Source organism: Heliangelus exortis, unplaced genomic scaffold, assembly GCF_036169615.1.
Source record: "Heliangelus exortis unplaced genomic scaffold, bHelExo1.hap1 Scaffold_75, whole genome shotgun sequence".
Lineage (NCBI taxonomy): Eukaryota > Metazoa > Chordata > Aves > Apodiformes > Trochilidae > Heliangelus > Heliangelus exortis.
The window spans coordinates 30,001-48,458 of NW_027285991.1; the positions used below are offsets into that span (position 1 = coordinate 30,001).

The 18,458-nt window shown below is 67.8% G+C and overlaps 4 protein-coding genes across 8 annotated transcripts in view; 1 reads left to right on the plus strand and 3 right to left on the minus strand.

Moving 5' to 3' along the window:
• KCNJ10 (potassium inwardly rectifying channel subfamily J member 10) overlaps window positions 1-1,847 on the plus strand; it is an 8,938-nt gene extending 7,091 nt beyond the window's left edge. Inside the window, exons 2-3 of one of the 2 annotated variants that reach the window (XR_011723755.1) lie at window positions 372-1,611; window positions 1,758-1,847. Coding sequence is in view for 1 of the 2 variants with exons in the window: in XM_071732760.1 (XP_071588861.1) it covers window positions 372-1,526 (1,155 nt within the window). In the remaining variant the exon portion in view is untranslated. Of the gene's footprint in view, window positions 1-371; window positions 1,690-1,757 lie in introns of those variants that run through there. The other variant, XM_071732760.1, reaches the window with a different exon arrangement.
• Window positions 1,848-2,487: 640 nt separating this feature from the next.
• Window positions 2,488-6,292, minus strand: F11R (F11 receptor). Its single transcript, XM_071732761.1, has 8 exons — window positions 5,680-6,292; window positions 5,364-5,477; window positions 5,135-5,275; window positions 4,176-4,378; window positions 3,968-4,070; window positions 3,569-3,680; window positions 3,137-3,185; window positions 2,488-2,908 (listed from the first exon to the last, which is right to left on the minus strand). The coding sequence occupies exons 1-8, from the start codon at window positions 6,275-6,277 to the stop codon at window positions 2,873-2,875; spliced, it is 1,356 nt and encodes a 451-aa protein (XP_071588862.1). The 5' UTR covers window positions 6,278-6,292; the 3' UTR covers window positions 2,488-2,872.
• A 1,945-nt stretch (window positions 6,293-8,237) lies between these two features.
• USF1 (upstream transcription factor 1) lies at window positions 8,238-12,498 on the minus strand. 2 transcript variants are annotated; one of them, XM_071732755.1, is made up of 11 exons: window positions 12,366-12,498; window positions 11,641-11,699; window positions 11,460-11,509; window positions 11,172-11,284; window positions 10,966-11,067; window positions 10,093-10,285; window positions 9,886-9,973; window positions 9,656-9,714; window positions 9,271-9,365; window positions 9,044-9,172; window positions 8,238-8,938 (listed from the first exon to the last, which is right to left on the minus strand). In XM_071732755.1, the coding sequence occupies exons 1-11, from the start codon at window positions 12,426-12,428 to the stop codon at window positions 8,849-8,851; spliced, it is 1,041 nt and encodes a 346-aa protein (XP_071588856.1). In that variant the 5' UTR covers window positions 12,429-12,498; the 3' UTR covers window positions 8,238-8,848. The 2 variants fall into 2 exon arrangements, with proteins under 2 accessions (XP_071588856.1, XP_071588855.1); XM_071732754.1 differs by having other exon boundaries at window positions 11,172-11,290; window positions 12,366-12,497.
• Window positions 12,499-12,876: 378 nt separating this feature from the next.
• ARHGAP30 (Rho GTPase activating protein 30) lies at window positions 12,877-18,194 on the minus strand. 3 transcript variants are annotated; one of them, XM_071732752.1, is made up of 12 exons: window positions 17,869-18,194; window positions 17,404-17,506; window positions 16,709-16,853; window positions 16,540-16,622; window positions 16,333-16,440; window positions 15,996-16,253; window positions 15,616-15,716; window positions 15,448-15,540; window positions 14,831-15,235; window positions 14,443-14,627; window positions 13,682-14,269; window positions 12,877-13,633 (listed from the first exon to the last, which is right to left on the minus strand). In XM_071732752.1, exons 1-12 carry the CDS (start codon window positions 17,969-17,971, stop codon window positions 12,929-12,931), a joined length of 2,877 nt encoding a protein of 958 aa, XP_071588853.1. In that variant the 5' UTR covers window positions 17,972-18,194; the 3' UTR covers window positions 12,877-12,928. The 3 variants fall into 3 exon arrangements, with proteins under 3 accessions (XP_071588853.1, XP_071588850.1, XP_071588852.1); XM_071732749.1 differs by having other exon boundaries at window positions 12,877-14,269; XM_071732751.1 differs by having other exon boundaries at window positions 12,877-14,269; window positions 15,448-15,519; window positions 17,869-18,193.
• Between the last annotated feature and the right edge of the window lie 264 nt (window positions 18,195-18,458).

The window sequence follows — 18,458 nt, forward strand, 5'->3', positions numbered from 1 at the left end:
CCATCCCATCCATCCATCCATCCATCCATCCATCCATCCATCCATCCACCCATCCATCCATCCACCCATCCATCCATCCATCCATCCATCCATCCATCCATCCACCCATCCATCCATCCATCCATCCATCCATCCATCCATCCATCCATCCATCCACCCATCCATCCATCCATCCATCCATCCATCCATCCATCCATCCATCCATCCATCCCCCACCTCATCCTCCTCATCCATCTTCCAACCCATCCTCCTCATCCATCTTCCAACCCATCCCTCCCTCCTTCCCTCCCTCCTCTCCATCCCTCCATCCACCTTCTCCACCTCCCAGCTGCCACCTCCTCACCCCCCTTCCCCACCTCCCCCTCTTCCAGATGACGTCAGCCACCAAGGTGTACTACAGTCAGACCACGCAGACCGACAGCCGCCCGCTCATCGGCTCGGGGCTGCGCCGGCGCCGGGTGATGACCAAGGATGGCCGGAGCAACGTGCGGATGGAGCACATCGCCGACAAGAGCTTCCTGTACCTCAAGGACCTCTGGACCACCTTCATCGACATGCAGTGGCGCTACAAGCTCGTCCTCTTCTCCGCCACCTTTGCCGGCACCTGGTTCGCCTTCGGCGTCGTCTGGTACCTGGTGGCCGTGGTCCACGGGGACCTCCTGGAGTTCGACCCTCCCGCCAACCACACGCCGTGCGTGATGCAGGTCCACACCCTCACCGGCGCCTTCCTCTTCTCCCTGGAGTCCCAGACCACCATCGGCTACGGCTTCCGCTACATCAGCGAGGAGTGTCCCCTGGCCATCGTCCTGCTCATCACCCAGCTGGTCCTCACCACCATCATGGAGATCTTCATCACCGGCACCTTCCTGGCCAAGATCGCCCGCCCCAAGAAGCGCGCCGAGACCATCAAGTTCAGCCAGAAGGCGGTGGTGGCCCAGCACAACGGGAAGACCTGCCTGATGATCCGCGTGGCCAACATGCGCAAGAGCCTCCTGATCGGCTGCCAGGTGACGGGCAAGCTCCTCCAGACCCACCTCACCAAGGAGGGCGAGAGCGTCCGCCTCAACCAGGTCAACGTGGACTTCCAGGTGGACACCTCCTCCGACAGCCCCTTCCTCATCCTCCCGCTCACCTTCTACCACGTGGTGGACGACTCCAGTCCCTTCCGGGACGCGGCCCTGCGGACGGGCGAAGGGGACTTCGAGCTGGTGGTCATCCTCAGCGGCACCGTGGAGTCCACCAGCGCCACGTGCCAGGTCCGGACGTCCTACCTGCCCGAGGAGATCCTCTGGGGATACGAGTTCACCCCGGCCATCTCCCTCTCGGCCAGCGGCAAGTACGTGGCCGACTTCAGCCTCTTCGACCAAGTGGTGAAGGTGACGGCGCCCTGCTGCCTCCACGAGACCGTCCGGTTCGGGGACCCCGAGAAGGTGAAGTTGGAGGAGTCCCTGCGGGAGGCGGCGGAGCGGGAGCGGGAGCAGGAGCGGGAGGGAGCACCCCTGAGCGTCCGCATCAGCAACGTCTGAGTCACCCGGGGGTGACGCCGACCCCCGGAGTGACACCGACCCCTGGGAGTGAAACCAGCCCCGGAGATGCCACCAGCCCCTGGAGGTGCCACCAGTCCTGGAGATGCCACCAGTCCTGGAGATGCCACCAAACCTGGAGGTGCCACCAGCCCTGGAGATGCCACCAAACCTGGAGGTGCCACGAGCCCCTGGGAGTGCCACCAGGCCCTGGAGGTGTCACCATCCCCGAAGATGCCACCAGCCCCTGGGAGTGTCTCCAGCCCCTGGAGATGCCACCAGTCCCGGAGGTGTCAGCAGTCCCAGAGGTGCCACCAAACCTGGAGATGGCACCAACCCTGGAGATGGCACCAACTCTTCCCCCCGTCCCCTGTCCTCATGGCACAGGGCAGCTCCCTTGGGGACCCCCCCTGTGCCCCTCCCCTGAAGCGCTGCTGTCACCCCCAGCCCCATCTCTGACTGGGGTGGGGGGGGTGGGGGGACAGGGCCACCTCCAATCCCTGGGGACATCGCTTGGTGCCCCAACAGGGGAAACTGAGGCAGCCCCCTCCTCCTCCCCCCCCTCCCTCGGGCTTTGGGGGGACATCCTGGGGGTGTCACCTATAATCGGACAGGGCTGTGGCACTGTGTCCCCCCCAGGGGCCGGACCCCCCCCTGGCCCCGTGGCTGCTGCTAACGTAGAGCTCTGCTATTAACGCCCCCCCCGGGGCACCCCCCTTGTCCTTAGTGCCACCACTAATCCACCCGAACATACCTGGGGGGGGACACGACCCCCCCCCACAGACTGGTGTGTCCCCCCCCCCCTTTTTGGGGCAGAAAAGCGGTTACTAAATAAAGGTTCTGTTCACAGCGGGGATGTGTCACCCTTTGGGGGGGGGGTGGCTGTCACCAAGTGTCCCCAAGGTCCCCCCACAGCCCCCCTGTGTGTGTGTGTGTGTCCCTGGGAAGGGCAGCAGGCACTGGGGACAAAGACACAGATTTATTTGTCACACTCCTGGCTCAGTCCAGCAGCCCCCCCATCCCAGTACTGGGGGGTTACTGGGACCAGTAGGCAGCTGGGACTGGGGGAAATGCCCCCCCCCCCCCCTGTGCCCATCCTGAGGGGACACAGTGATGACCCCAAAGGAAGCACAGCCAGGACAGGGAGGGGACAAGGACAGGGGGGGGGGGGACACAAGGGGGGAGCCACCCCCCTGTCCCCCCCTCAGAAGCCATGGGAGGTGACACAAAGGCACGGGGTGACAGTTTAAAAAAAAAACCACACAATAATAGTTAAAATGGGAGCGTGGCCACAGAGGCAGGGGACGTTTCTGGGGACATTTCCAGGGGTGAGTGTCACCGGAGAGGCCTCACACCAGGAAGGAGGACGTCTGCTTGAACTCACCCTGTGGGGACAAAGGGACATCAGGGGGACAAGGACATGGGGGGGGGGGGGAAGGGGAGGGTCCCCAGGGGGAGAAAGTGACGGTCCCTGAGGAGCCTGGCTTGGTCCAAGAGGGACAGGAACAAGGGACAGCAGGGACAAGGGACACGGGACACTCCCTGCCAGCCCAGGGGACACTCCCTGTCCCCTGTCCCTTGTCCCTTGTCCCCTGTCCCCAGCCCCTCCTCACCTCGCTGCGGTGGGAGGCTTGGCTGTAAATCACCTTTTTGCTGCTGGAGCTGTGGAGAGCAAATATGTGAGACCCCCCCAAGACCCCCCCGTGTGTCCCCCCCCTCCCCATGTGTGTGTCCCCAAACCCCCGTGTGTCCCTCCCAATCCCCCAGTGTGTGTGTCCCCGAGCCCCCTCTGTGTCCCCCCTGAGCATCCCCCCCAGAGCCCCCTGTGTTTGTGTCCCCCGTGTGTCCCCCCCACCCCGTGGGTGTCCCCCCCCCCCCCATGTGTGTCCCCCCCCCAGCCCCCGGTGTCACCCTCAGCACTGCCCCATGGGTGTCACCAGCTCCACTTACTCCTTTTTCTCTGAAATAAAAGAAAAAAACAGAACAGGGAGGGTGAGGGGGAGGTCAGGGTTTGGTTGGGTTTTTTTTGGGGGTGGGGGTGTCACTCACTGCTGAAGTAGCCACGGCTGTAGCCAAACCAGATGCCAAAGGCCACCAGGGCCACCACCATCAGCAGCACCACAACAGCGGCCACGATGCCACCAACATTGACCTCACCTGGGGGGGGGGGGAGTTTGGATGGGGGGGGTGTCCCCAAACCAACTCAGAGCATCCCCCCTGGGGGGGTCCCGGGGCACCGATCCCAAAGGATCCCAGCACAGGAAATCCCAGGGGGAAGGAACCCCGGGGGGACATGGGGGGGGACACAGAGAGGTACGGGGGGGACACAGGGAAATGTGGGGGACACAGGGAGGTGGGGGGAGGACATGGGGAGTGGGGGGGACACACAGGGAGGTGGGGGGGACACAGGGAGGTGGGAGGGTCCAGGGGGGGCTGCTCCTCACTGGCTTCCAAGCGGAAGACGTCGGATTCCTGGGGGGGTCCCACGTTGTTGGTGGCCTCACAGTTGTAGTCCCCGGTGTCAAAGCCACTCAGGGGGTCAAAGATCTGGGGGGATGGGGGGGGTCGGGGGCCGTGAGCCCGGGGTGGGGGGGCACCCAGGGGGTTGGGGGGCACAGAGGGGGGGGTGGGGGAGGCACAGGCTGCACTCACCAGGTCCCCGGTGGTGGGGTCGAGGGTGTAGGAGGAGTTTCGGAAGATGGGGCTGGTGCGGGGGTCGGGGGGCAGCAGGACCCCATCCTTGTACCAGCGGAAGGTGGGGGGGGGGGACCCCTCCCCCTCGGAGCAGCGCAGCACCGCACGGCTGCCGATGGTGGCCGAGGAGGGGACGTGGGCCACCGGCTTGGAGGGGGGCACTGGGGGGGTTGGGGACAGCGTTGGGAACAAGCTTGGGGGGGACAGCACGTGTGTGTGTCCCACACCCCCCCCCCCCGATGGCATTGGGGATGAGCTGGGGGGTGGCACTGTGTGTGTGTCCCCCCCCAAAACAAGGTGAGGGCAGTGCCAATGTCCCCCCTGCCAGTGATGGGGACAAGTTCAGGGGTGCCAGTGTCCCCCTTGCTGGTGTTGAGGACAAGCTGGGGGTGTCAGTGTCCCCCTGCCAGTGATGGGGACAAGTTCAGGGGTGCCAGTGTCCCCTTTGCTGGTGTTGGGGACAAGCTGGGGGTGTCAGTGTCCCCCTGACAGTGATGGGGACAAGCTGGTGGTGCCAGTGTCCCCCTGCCAGTGATGGGGACAAGTTCAGGGGTGCCAGTGTCCCCCTGCCAATGTTGGGGACAAGCTGGGGGTGTCAGTGTCCCCTTCGCTGGTGTTGGGGACAAGCTGGGGGTGCCAGTGTCCCCGTGCCAGTGTTGGGGACAAGCTGGGGGTGTCAGTGTCCCCCTGCCAGTGATGGGGACAAGTTCAGGGGTGCCAGTGTCCCCTTTGCTGGTGTTAGGGACAAGCTGGGGGTGCCAGTGTCCCCTCTACCAGCACCAGGGATGTCTCAGGGGGTGCCAGCACTGGGGACAAGCTCAGCAGTGTCACCACCCCCCTCCGCTGGCAATGGGGACAAGGAGAAGCCCGGGTCAGGGGGGTCGTGGGGGGGGGGTCGGGGTTGGTGGCGTCCCCACCTTGCACAAGGGTGACCTCAGACTTGGCAATTTGGCTGCCGGCCCCCACCACCTCGCAGATGTATTTCCCACTGTCCTCCCGGGTGACCGAGGTGAGGGTGATGGAGGGCCTGGAGAACTGGACCCGGTTCTGGTAGGGTTCTGCTGGGAGAGGGGAGGGAGCTGAAGAGAGGAAGGGATGAAGGGGACAATGGAAAAGGGGGGTGGGGGGGAGGGGACAGAGCCGGACCCGTCAGCTTCTCCCCGTAGTAGACGAGGATGAGGGAGGAACTGCGCTGGAACTTCCACTCGATGCGGGGGTTGCTCCATCCCTTCTGGAACGCGGAGCAGGGGATGACGGCGGCTGCGGGGGGGACGGGGACACTGAGGGAGGGGGGAGGTGGCACCAGGATGGCACCCGGAGCCGCGTGTCACCGCACCGGGATGTCACCGCCCCCGGATGTCACCGTGTCCGGAGGTGGGACGCGGCAAAGAGGGGACCCCCGAAGTGAACCCCCCCCAGGGGTGTCAGGGAACACGGGTGGGGACACACGCGGGACGCTCACATTGGTGTTCAGGGACTTCTCGGGTCTCAGAGGTGACCTGGGCTCCCACCAGGACACTGCGGGGACAAAGGGACAGAGGTGAGGGGAAGGCAACGGGATGCGGGGCAGGGAGGTCAGCGGGAGCCCCGCGGCGGCAGTGACGGAGCCCAGGGCGGGGTGAGGGTGACATTGTTGTGCTTGGCCGCCCGGGAGCCAGAAATCCCGTCCCACCGCCACCACCCTGCCCAGTTCCTCCCCGAGATTCACGGGAACCGGGCCAGGGCGTTCCCCGACACGCAAACCCCGCACACGCCTCATCACGCCTCGCACACGCGTGTGCGTTCGTTCGTGTGTCCCTTTCCTGACCCTCTCCGTGGCCACTGATGGTCACGGCCACCACGTCCCTTGTCCTCGAGGCCACTCGATGCCACCCCCTGGGGTTTCGGTGCCGGTGGCGCTGAGTCACGGCCCACGGGGGGAGTGGGGGACACACCAGAAAGTGGCAGGGCAGGAATGGCCATTTTGGGGTGAAACCAGGGGAAAATGGGGCACACCGCTGTCCCGGAGCAATCCCAAACATGGGGCTGGGGTAGAGCGGGTCCCCCGTGTCCCGAATCATCCCGGGACGTGGGGATGAGGATTTGGGTCCCTTTTGGGTGGATTGGGGCAGGGAGGTGACACCGCGGGGTGGGACACGGGCGCTGCCGGCCCCAAACCGGGTTAACCCAGCCCGGCCCGGGATTGTCCCAGGACAATGGAGGGGACGTCATGGCGGGGACAGGAAAGCCACCAAGGCCACCAGCCCCGGCCCAGCCCGCTCTCCGGTGACAAACCCGGTGACAAAGCGGTGACAAACCCGGTGACTTTGGCCTTTGGCAGAACGACACCGGGTACTCATTAACCCGGGACCGTCGTGGGGACGAGGACAGGGGACACCCGTGACACCGGGAACTCGCCGGGAAGTTTGGCCGCGGGTGTTTCCGGCACCGGATTTCACCCCCACCCCCATCACCGGCTGTCGGTACCGAGGGGTTCGGGTCGGGGGTCTGCTTCCTGCACCCCCACACCGGGGCTTACCGGGGGCTTTAGGGGGTCCCGGTGCTATAAACCGTAAGGGGAGAGGGGGAGGGCAGCCCCGGGACCGCGGTGTCCCCGCCGGTACCGGCGCTCCCCGGGCCGGGCAGATGTCGCTGAGTTATTATTAGCCCGTTATCGCGGTGCTGGGCGGTACCGGGCCCCCAGCGGGACAAAGAGGGCTCCAGCCAGCGGGGGGGCTCACGGATCTGGCACCGGAGAACCGAACTCGGTACAGGCGGCAACACCGCGACCCCCGGTACCGGCACCGCCCACGGGGTAACCCCGCCAGCTTCCCGGTACCGACACCAGGGACCCCCACCAATTCCCCGAGGGACGAGGGACCCTCTCGCCGCCTCTCGGTACCGGCGCGGACCCCGGAGACCCAATCACCACCTCCCCGGTACCGGCACCACCAGCCAGACCCCCCTGGTACCGGCCTCCCCGGGGACCCTCCGCTATTACCCGATACCGGCACCGCCCTGTGTACCCCTCCCGCCTCCTCGCGGTACCGGCTCCGCCCCAGGGGAACACCCCCACCACCTCCCCGGTATCGGTATCGGTACCGCCCCAGCACCCTCTCACTACCCTCCCGGTACCTCTCCCCCCCACTCCCCGCGTGTCCCCATTGTCCGTGTCCCTCATGGCCGCCCCCCGGGCACTCACGGGCCGCCCCCAGCAGCAGCAGCCGGGCCGGGGTCCCGGTCCCGGTCCCGGTGCCGCCCCTCCGCGCCGCTCCCGCCATGGCCGCCGTCTGTGCGCCCAGGTAAGCCCCGCCCCGCCCAGCCCAGGTGGGACACACCTATAGGACACGCCCCCCTCCGGGGCTGGGCCAATGGGAACCGCCCCTCGGCCAAGTGCAGGAAAGCCACGCCTCCTCCCCCTCCCCATTGGCCGCTCTGCCCGTCACCCCCAGGAGAGGCCACGCCCCGCCTCTGTGATTGGCTGTTGCAGCCAAGCAGCGCCGCTGCGATTGGCTGAGGCGGGGGGGCGGTGCGCGAGACAGGTGTGGAGGGGTAGAGGTCGGGCGGCCAATCAGAGAGAGCGCTGCAACTTCTGACCAATGGGCGCGCTCTGCGCTCCTCGTGGAGGCCCAAGGGCGGGACCCGGGCGTTGCCATGGCGACGGGGGCGGTGGCCTCCCAGTATCCCCAGTACCCCCCCAGTGCCATCCCCCAGGACCCCCCAGTAACCCCCCTGCTGCCTCCCAGTGCCTCCCAGTACCTCCCAGTGCTCTCCAGTCCGCCCCCCTAGGACCCCCTCAAGCCCCCCCGCACAGCAGCGTCACACCGTGACCTCATGGCAGAGTGACGTCACACCCGTGACGTCATCAGGACACACACACAGGAGTGAGGGGGTCAGGAGAGGGTTGGGGTCCCAGGATACTCCCCCTAAAAAAAAAAATTATGTCTGGGTGGGGGGGGGGGGGGGGTCAGGGCAGACTGGGGGGGGGGTTGTCCCCTCCCCCCCGTGTCCCTTCCCCAGAAGGGAAGAAATGTCAGAACCTGGAAAAACAAATCACTATTTTTATTTATTTTTGCTTTTTTTAAATTCCAAGAGTTTAAAAAAAAGTCTGGCCGGGGGGGCCGGGCCGGGCCAAATGCGGCGGCGTGAGGTGGGGGGGCAGCACCCCAGGACCCCCCCCCTCCACCACCCCCATTTCCTAAGGATGGGGGGGGGGGGGGCAAGAGGTGCTGCAACTCCCTGGGTGGGGGTCCCCTGGGGGGAGGAGGGGGCCCCATGGTGGGGAGGGGTCCAGGGTGGTGCTGGGGGGCAGGCGCCCACCTGGCCAGAGCGTGTGCACGAAGCGCTGGGAAATGGGGGGGGGGGACGGGGGACACGGGAAATGAGGGGGGGGGGACACGCGGGGACACGGTGAGGTGCCCCGGGGACACGCGGTGGGGAGGGAGGGGGGGCACGGGGTGGGGGGGCAAAGAGGGGGGACACAAACCAAACGGGAGGGTCCTCATGTCATGTCACACCAGGGAGTGGGGGTGGAGGATGGGGGAGGGGGGGGTCTGGCTGCCCAGGGAGGGGGTGGGGTGGGTGGGTGGGTGAGTGGGTGGGTGGGTGGGGGGTTGTCCCCGTGTCCCCCCCCCAGGTCCCCGCGGTCCCCGTCAGTGGGTGTCGTTCTTGATGACGATCTCCACCCCGTGCTGGCGCAGCTGCGCTCGCAGGATCAGGTTCTTGTTCTTCAGATCCTCCACCTTGGGGGGTGGGGGGGAGTCGTCAGAGGGGCAAAGACACCCCCCCCCCCCCCAAATAAAAAAAAAAAAAAAAAAACCACCCCAAAATTCCAGCCCCCCCCTCACCTGCTGCCGCAGGACCTCGTTGTCCATCTGGAGCTGATCCAGGCCCTGCAGCTCCTCGGAGAGGCGGTGGTTGCTCTGCCGCAGCTCCTGGATGTAGTCGCAGGCTTTGGAGAGGATCCCCCCCTTGCTCTGTGTGTGGGGAGGGGGCACCGTGAGGGTGAGTGGGGGGCACGGGTGGCACCCACCCCCCCCTAACCCCCACCCGAGGGTTGGGGAACCTCTCCCACCTGCCCCGATTTGGTGTTCTCCATGGAGCAGTCGGGGATGATCTTGGAGAGCTGCACGATCCAGTTGTTGATCTTGTCCCGGCGCCGGCGCTCAACTTTTTTTTTTTGGGGGGGGAGGGGACACAAACACAGGGGGTGGGGGTCACAGCACCATCCTGGGGGACCCTGGGGACCCTCAAGGGGGCATCAGGCCCCTGGTGGGCACTGGACCCCCAGCAGGACATCAGCACCCCCCAAACCAGCACCCCCATGGGTGGTCTTGCTCCCCCTCCTCGTCTTGTCGGTCGCCACTGTCCCTCAGCCGTCCCCAATGTTGTCCTGTGGGTCCCCATTGTCCCTCCCCTCCCCCATTGTCCCCCACTGTCCCCTCACTGTCCCCCCATACCCTCGTTGTGCTGTGCCCGGCGCTTCTCGTCCCGCGTGGCCCTGGGTGCCTCTGACTTCCTGGGGGTGGAAAAGCTGCGGGGTCAGTCCCGGGGGTGCCAGGGGGGGACAACACACACCCCCCTCTGTCACCCGGTGCCCTCTGGGCCACCCGTGCGTGTGTCCCCACCCCACACACACTTTGTTTGTGTTGTCACTGCTGCAGCACCCCTGGGGGGGGTCGGTACTCACGAGGAGTATGGGTGGGCGCGGGGGGCGATGGACCTGGGTGTCCCCCCCTGCAGCACCTCCTGCGGTGACATCATCACGAAGAATTGCCCTGAACAGCCCCAAAACGAGAGAGAGAGAGAGGGGGGGGAGAGTGTCAGGCAGGGTCCCCCCCTCCGAACTGTCCTGCGATGGGGACAGGGAGGTGACACCAGGGTGACACAGCCGTACCTGTGGGTGTGGGCTGCCCCAGGAGGGCCTCTGAGTTCTGGGTGGTGACGACGGCGGTGGCGGTGGTCCCCGCGCCCCCCGAGGTGCTGGTGTCGGCCACGGCGGTGGTGGGGAAGTAGGTGTAGTGAGTCTCAGTGGCTGCTGCCTCCGTCTCCACCGCGTCCTCGCTGGTGAAGGCACCCTGGATGACAGCCTGGGGACAGGGGGGACAAGGGAGACAGGGGGGACAAGGGTGACAGGGGGGACAGGGGGACAGGCACTGGTGGGAGGGGGCATGCTGGGGACAGCTGCGCTCCTGGCGCCGGTGTCAGCCGTGTTGTGGCCACCCACCCGTGTCAGTCACCCACGTGTGTTGTGGTCACCTACTCGTGTCACAGTCACCCACCCGTGTTGTGATCACCCACCCGTGTCATGGCCACCCACCCGTGTCATGGCCACCCACCCGTGTCACGGCCACCCACCCGTGTCAGTCACCCACGTGTGTTGTGGTCACCTACTCGTGTCACAGTCACCCACCCGTGTTGTGATCACCCACCCGTGTCATGGCCACCCACCCGTGTCATGGCCACCCACCCGTGTCACGGCCACCCACCCGTGTCAGTCACCCACGTGTGTTGTGGTCACCTACTCGTGTCACAGTCACCCACCCGTGTTGTGATCACCCACCCGTGTCATGGCCACCCACCCGTGTTGTGATCACCCACCCGTGTCATGGCCACCCACCCGTGTCATGGCCACCCACCCGTGTCACGGCCACCCACCCGTGTCAGTCACCCACGTGTGTTGTGGTCACCTACTCGTGTCACAGTCACCCACCCGTGTTGTGATCACCCACCCGTGTCACAGCCACCCACCCGTGTCACGGCCACCCACCTGTGTCATGGACTGCGTGGCAGGGTACCCGCTGATGGCGCTGGTGCCCTCGGTCTGTCCATCCAGCTGTCCATCCGCCACTTGGATCACTCTGTACATCACCTGCGGCACAGCCGGGGCTGTGGAGGCGCCGCAACGGGACCCGGGGGTAGGGGAGGGGGGGGGGTCCCCAAAACACCTCCTCACCCCTCCCCCCCTCTCCCTACCTGCGTGCCCCCGTTCTCCGTGCGGAAAACATATTTGATGTTGGGGTCGGGGAAGGTGGCAGCCGACTGAATGCTGGCGATGGCCACGCTGGTGGGGTCCTCACCGGTGGCCACTGCACCTTCAGGTGACAACGAGATGGGGGGGGGGGGGGGGGGAGAGGCCATGACAGGGAGGGGGACAAAGCCGGGGGTTCCCCCTCTCTCAGGGGTCTGGCGTTATCCCGGTACAGGGTGGGGGGGGTCCCTCCCGCAGCCCCGTGGGGTGGGTGGGTGGGGGTCCCCACTCACCTTCCTGGATTTGCACCGTCCCCTCTTCCGTCTCGGCTGCTTTCTGCTGCCTACAAGGTTGGGGAGGGGGGTGGAGGATTTTGAGGGGTTGGGGTCACCCTGGGTGTCACCCTGCACCCCCACCCCGCTCTTTGCCACCGTTCCCTGGGGGGTTTTGGGGGGCGGGGGTCGCGGCGCTCACCCCTTCATCGCTCCGTTTCCACGGGCATCGGCCGCAGAGGAGGCTCCGGCTTCACAGCCCTGCGGGAGAGCCCGGACAGACCCTCACCCTCCTCATCCTCACCCGGGGGGCGTCCCCGCTGTCACCGGGGAGGGACAAAACCACCGCGAAGCCACCCCTCCCCCCCCCGCAACCGGACACCGCTGCGGGGCTTCCCCGTCACACCCGGGGTGACACCGCTGTCCCCAAAGCCACCGCTGCCCGCGGGGTTCCGTCCGGCAGCTGACGGCTCGGGGTCACCCCGCTCCCCCCCGTCCCTCCTTTGTCACCCGGACGGTGACAGAGACGGCGCTGGGGACACCGCGGACCCGGACCCCCCACCCCGGCAACTCCGGGGGGTTCAGCCCCACGCCCCCCTTCCCCTCCCCCCATAGTCACGGCCCCCCCGGGCACAGACAGGGGGTGACAGGGCGGCCCCGGGGGGACCCCCCGCCACGGGTGACAGTGCCGGGAGTGGCGGGGGTGACAAGCCCGGGGTGGCCGCGCCCAGGGCGGGGGGCGGCGGATGGCGGGGGCCGGGGAGCGGAGGGGGGGGGCCGCGGCGGATGGGCCGGGCCCGCACTCCCCGGGCGGTCACGGGAGGGCCCTTCCCGGCGGCGCCGCAGAGCGGGGCGGGGGAGGAGGTGTGACCCGTCCTGTACCGGTACCGGTACCGCTGCCCACCCACCCCCCCCCCCCCCCGTTACCTCGCCGTGCCGGGCCGCCCTGCGCGCGCTCGGCCCCTTGTCTCGCCATGGAGCTCCGCACATGCGCACGGGGCCGCGGCGCCGCCATGACGGGTGAGGGCGGAAGCGGGACCCGCGCCCGCCCCCCGGCGCCGCCATCTTGGGCAGGGGCGCCGCGTAACCCAACGTGACGCCGCCATCTTGGGACCGGGCAGGGTCTCCCCGTCTACGTCCCGTCCGGTCCGGTCCGGTTCGGTCCCGTTCCTCCCCGCCGGCGCCATCTCAGTGCGTGCCGGGCCCGCCGGGCGCCATCTTAGACGGCGAAGCGCGGCGCTTCCGCCCGGCGCCATCTTGAGTGAGGGCGGCGCCATCTTGCAGGCGGGCAGCACCCCCGGCCCCGCACACCCCGCTCCTCAGAGACCTCCGGGACCGGCAATTCCCCCACCGCGGGCTGCGGGACCCCCACCCTGCTCGGGTTGAGCCAGGGGGGCCCTGAGGTGCCGCCGCGTTGTGTTAACGGAAGTCACGGCAGCAGACAAAGCCCTTCGCCTTTATTGACCCTCCCGCTCAAACGTCCCCGCAGCTCAGAGCTCCCCCGCCGCCCCCTCGGTGCCCGCCGCCCGGCTCAGGCTCCGCTGCCCCCCACCCTTCCCCTCGCTCTCGGGGGCGGCCACGCAGCTGAGGGGCCGCGGGTGCCACGGGTGCCGCGGTCTCAGAGGGGCCCAGTGGAAGGGCAGAGCCTTGGGGGTGGCGGGCGTCGAGTCTTCCCCTCCGTACGTCTGAATCCTCCTCACCGCCACCCGCCCCGCCTGCTGCTCCACCGCCACGGCCACCGCGGCGTCGAAGGAGGCGCTGCCGCCCTCCCGCCAGCCCGCCCGCCGTCTTGCTGCCGCCAACTCGCCGCCAACGACCTCCTCCGGAATCCCCTCCGGCACCGGAGGCGGCGCGGCGGGGTCCCCCTCGGGGGTGGGGGGTACCCAAGGCTGCAGAGCCGGGGGGATTTTGGCGAACTGGGGCTTGGGGAGGACAACGGGGACGGAGCGGGCCTGCTGAACGCGCACGGAGCGGGCGGCCGTGCGCGCCGCGGCGCTGCCATCGCGGCGCAGAGCGGGCTCGGGGCGACCCGGGTGCCCGGGGGAATCGGCCCGGATCGGTTCCGGCGTGGCAGGGGATGCGCTGTGCAGGTCCGGGGCCGAAAAGGAGAGAGAAGGAAGAGCGGGGCTGTTGCCCACGATGGCACCGGGCTGCTCCGTGCTGGCTGCGGGGGGCAGGACCACCTCAGGGACCACCTCGAGGACCATGTCAGGGACCATTTCAGGGACCACCTGAGGGACAACCTCGGGGACCACCTTAGGGTCCTCCTTGGGGAACCCCTCAGGGTCCAGGGGCTCCGCTGACTCCTGGGGGACTGGAGGGGACTCCGGTGCCGTTTGGAGTTCCCCCTCCTCAGGCTCCTCTGGGATGGGGACACCGGCACCGGCTCCGTCCTCTTGGACAGCCCCATCCGATGCCTCCGGAACCGCCCCCACTCCTGCGCTGCTCCCGGCTCCTCCGTCCTCATCCTCCAGGACAGCTCCAGCACCAGAGTCCGTTCTGACGGAGCCGCTCTCTGCACCCCCCTCCCCTGTCCCTGCTGTCCCCCACCCCCCTGGCACGTCCCCATCACCTGGGGATGTGTCCTGAGGCACAGGGGGGCTGTGGGCACCGGGGGGGTCCGGTGCTGGGGGGGCCTTCCCCTCCCCCGGGGGCTGGTCGGGGGTCTCCAGGGGGCTGAGGTCATCGTGGGCACTGAGGAACATTTCATCCAAGTCGGTGTCACTGTCATCATCCTCGGGGTCTCCGGGAGCCATGAAGAACATCTCCTCATCCATGCACTCCTCGATGGAGAGGTAACTGGGGGGCTGCTCCATGGGGGGCTCCCCTGGCTGGGGACAGGGACAGAGGGGACGGTGATGGCCACGTCCCCACTGAGCACCACCCGAGACCCCACGCTGGGGCTGCAGGGGCAATGCCACCCCCTGCCCTCCATCACATCCCTGTCCCCTTTGTCCCCCACAGCAGAGGTGACCCCTGCCACCCACCCCCCATCAACACTCACATTCTCTGTCCCCTCCTCTCCTCCTGGGGACCCCTCGCTGTCCTCCAGCCCGGTGTCCTGCAGCAGGGACAGTGCCACCATGTCCCCGTCCCCAGTGCCCTCCAGCCCGGGCTCATGGCTGTCCAGGAAGGCGAAGGAATCCCGCAGCTCCAGGGAGAGGCGGCTCTGCTCCGTGTCCCCCCGCCCTGCACAGGGGACAGGGGGGGCTCAGCCCGGGGGTCCCCATCCCCACCACCCCCCGGGGGTCCCCATCCCCACCCTCCTGGGGTCCCCCTCCCCACCCTTCCCTGTGGGTCCCCATCCCCACCCTCCGGGGGTCCCCCTCCCCACCCTCCCCTGTGGGTCCCCATCCCCGCCACCCCCGGGGGTCCCCACCACCCCCTCTCACCACGGGTGCGTTGCTGGGGGTCCCGGGTGGGAGTCGGGGGGCTGTGGGGGGGCTGTGCCAGCGCGGGGCAGGGCAGTGCCCGTGTCAGACGGGAGAGGTTGGAGGTGATGTGCAAGGGGACGGTGACGGAGAAGGGGACGGAGATGTGGACCCCCCCACACTTCTCGGCGCGGCTGCCGCAAGCCTTGGGCGAGCGTCCCGGGGCTATGAACGGGGCCCGGATGGTTTTGGGGGTGGGGGGCTCCGAGGTGGGGTCCGAGGACCCCGTCTCAGGGTCCGGCGCCGGCTCCTTCCCCGCAGGAGGCTGCTCCGGGCTCTGCTCCGGTGCCGGGACGGTGCCGAGGCTCTCCCGGCGCGGTGACAGCGGTTTCACCGACCGCGTGTGGCTCAGCGCAGGGTGGTGATCTGCGCCCAGGGTGGGGGTCAGGGGACAGAGGTGACCCCCCCTGTCCCCGACACCCCCCTGGGGACCGGGTGGGTGGCAGCATGGGAGCTGCTGAGCTGGGGGAATGGGACCATCCCCAGGAGCTCCCCATCCCACCCCATCCCTGTCCCCTCCACCCCATCCCAGTGACCCCTCTTGGGGACAGGGACAGTGTGACCAGGTCCCCTCTCACCATCACCATGGAAGGGGTCAGAGCTGAGTGAGTCCATGCTCTTGGCCGGCCTCAGGATGGCCTTGCTGTCACCTGCAGGGAAAGGGGACAGTGCTGGGGACACGAGGGGCTGCTGGGGAACCCCCTTCTGGGGTTACGGCCAGGGGGAGGCACAGGGGGGGTCCCAACCCTTCTCCTCTTCCTTCTGCAGCTTCCGCTTCGCCTCGTGGCTGGAACGGCCCAGGTTGAAGATGGATCTCCACTTCTTGGCCTTGAGAGAGCCCTTCCTCCTGTGGGGACACAGCACGGCACGGCATGGCACAGCACAGCATGGCACGGCATGGCACGGTGTGGCACGGCATGGCACAGCATGGCACAGCATGGCATGGCATGGCACGGCATGGCATGGCACAGCACAGTGTGGCACGGTGTGGCACGGCATGGCACGGCATGGCACAGCATGGCATGGCATGGCATGGCACGGCATGGCACAGCATGGCACGGCACGGCACACACAGAGTGTCACACGTGCAGGGTGTCCCTGCCCAGGGGGTGTGGGCAGCCCCTACCTGTGCTCCCCCAGTTCGATGATGGTGTGGTAGGGGCGGATGGGGGGGGGCCCATCCCCCTGGCTGAGCGTGGCCGGGACGTGCCCGGGGGGGGACAGGAGCAGGGAGTGGCGGGGACACGCGGTGTCCCCTCCCAGGGGGACGTCCCCAAAGAGCTGCTCGACGTGGGTGAGGATGAACTCCACCACAATGGACTGGACCCGAACCTCCATGAACGCCGCCGTCCCGTTGAACCCCACCGCCTCGATGTCCTTCGACCTGGGAGAGGGGGAGGGGAGGGGGCTGTTAGGGACCCCTGCGGGATGTCCCCGTCCCCAGGGGTGTCCCCGCCCCTCACCGCAGCAGGTTGGGTGCCCAGACGATGGCCAAGTTCCTGGCGTGCATGTTGGTCCGGTGGCTGTGGGCGGCCACGCGCAGGAGGTGCCGCATCAGGAACTCCAAGGTCCTGTGACACCGGGGACGATGGTTGGGGACAGCAGTGACACCGGGGGGGGGGTGGGGAAGGGGGGAAGGAGGACGCGGGGGGGCTGAGGTACCCCGGTACCTATAGTGGGGCGGCGGCAGCTCCTTCAGCACCTCCTTGATCTTCACCAACCGCACCTCCTCCATCTGCGTGGCCACCGCGTCCTGCGGGGAGGGGACAGGAGGGGACATGGGGACAAATGGGAGCAGCTGGGGAGGGGGGGATGGGGGGGGGGAGCGGGGACACTCACGGCAAAGCGGTGGTAGAGCTGGTGGGTGAGGAGGGGGTTGGGCAGCTCCCGGCAGTAACCTTTGCAGAGGGAACTGACACTGTGCACGTCCTGAAGGTACGGAGCTCTCTGGAGGTCTGGAATGCGGCCATTGTCGAATTCCTGCCTGCGGGACAGGGATGGGGACAGGGATGGGGACAGGGAGATGGATAAGGATGGGGACAGGAAGATAGAGACATGGACAAGGACAGGGATGGGGACAAGAAGGTGCAGATGGAGATGGCGACAGAGATGGGGATGGGGACAAGGAGATGGAGACATGGACAGGGATAAGGATGGGGACAGGGATGGGGTGCATCCCCCCACCCCCTGTGGCCGTCCCCCTCCTGTGCCCCTTTTGTCCCCCCTGGCTGGTCCCAGCCCTGTCCCACCCGCTCTCCCATCTGCCCCTCCCAACCCATCCCTGTCCCCATCCCTCTCTCACCAGGTCCCCTCTCTGTCCCCTCTCCATCTCCCTCCTCCTCCAGTCTCCGCCTCCATCCCTGCTCTGAGCCCCTCTGGTCTCCAGCCCCATCCCAGCCTCCTCTGCTTCCCAGCTCCATCCCATCACCCCCAATCCCAACCCATCCCAACCATCACCTCCATCCCACCTCCTTCACCCCCCTCATCCCCTCCATCCCACCCCACCCCATCTCCCCCTGCCCGGCCCTGCTCACCGCAGCCGTTGGATGTTGGAAGCGACTCCGGAGAGCCGGTAGATCCCATCCACCACCCCGTGCTGCTCCACAAACTCCGTGCAGCTCCGCAGCACCTGGGGCACTGCGGGACCACCACCAGCTCCACCACCCACCCACCCACCCACCCACCCACCCGCAACGGGGGAGGGAGGTACCAGGGCCACCCACCCCCCTGGCACCCACTGATGGGGTCCCCACGGGTGTCCCCGCACGGGCCACACCCAGATCCCGGGGCCACCGAGTCCCCAGGGACGAGGCCGCAGCGGGGCACCCAGATCGGAGGCTCTGGGACCCCCTGACCCCTGGGGGGGCCCCTCCGGGAGGAACCCAACTCCGGCACTTGCTCAATCGCTGCTGACGCAACCGCCAGGCCCGAGCCACCCTCGTCCCCTCCCCCAGGGACCCCCGGGAGGGGTCTGGGGGGGACCCCAGGGTGGCACTTACCCTCCTGCCCCGTCTGCTGGAGGTGCTCCAGGAGGTCGCAGCCAAAGACCCTCTCCCCAGGACCCCCCTTGCGCCGTGCCCTGTGCCGGGACCTCAGCGCCATCGGGGCGGTGCAGACCCCCACCCACCCCGCGGGGTCAGACCCTGCGCATGGCCCCACACCCCCGGGGAGAGGAGGGGACGGTGGCGGCCCCGGAGCAGCCTCGAGGGTCCCGGGGGTCCCGCTGGGGGTGACAGGAAGGCGAGGGCCACCCTGGAGGCCGCTTCCTGCTCCTCAGCGCCTCGAAACCACAGGGCAGGGCACGTTTGCGCACGCTTCCGCACACCCCTGCACGTCTGTGCACGACTGTGCACGCTTCCGCACGCCTGTGCGTGCTCACACGCGCCTGTGCCTGCTCGCACACGCTCCTGCACGCCTGTGCACAGCTGTGCGTAACTGTGCACGCTCCTGCACGCCCGTGCACCCCACCGGGAGCTGGTGATGCTCACACACGCGTGTGCACGCTTGCTCATCCGTGCCGGCGTGTGCCCACAGGCGCTCACCTGCTGGCTTGGGTGTGGTCGCACGTCCCCGTGCACACTTGCACACG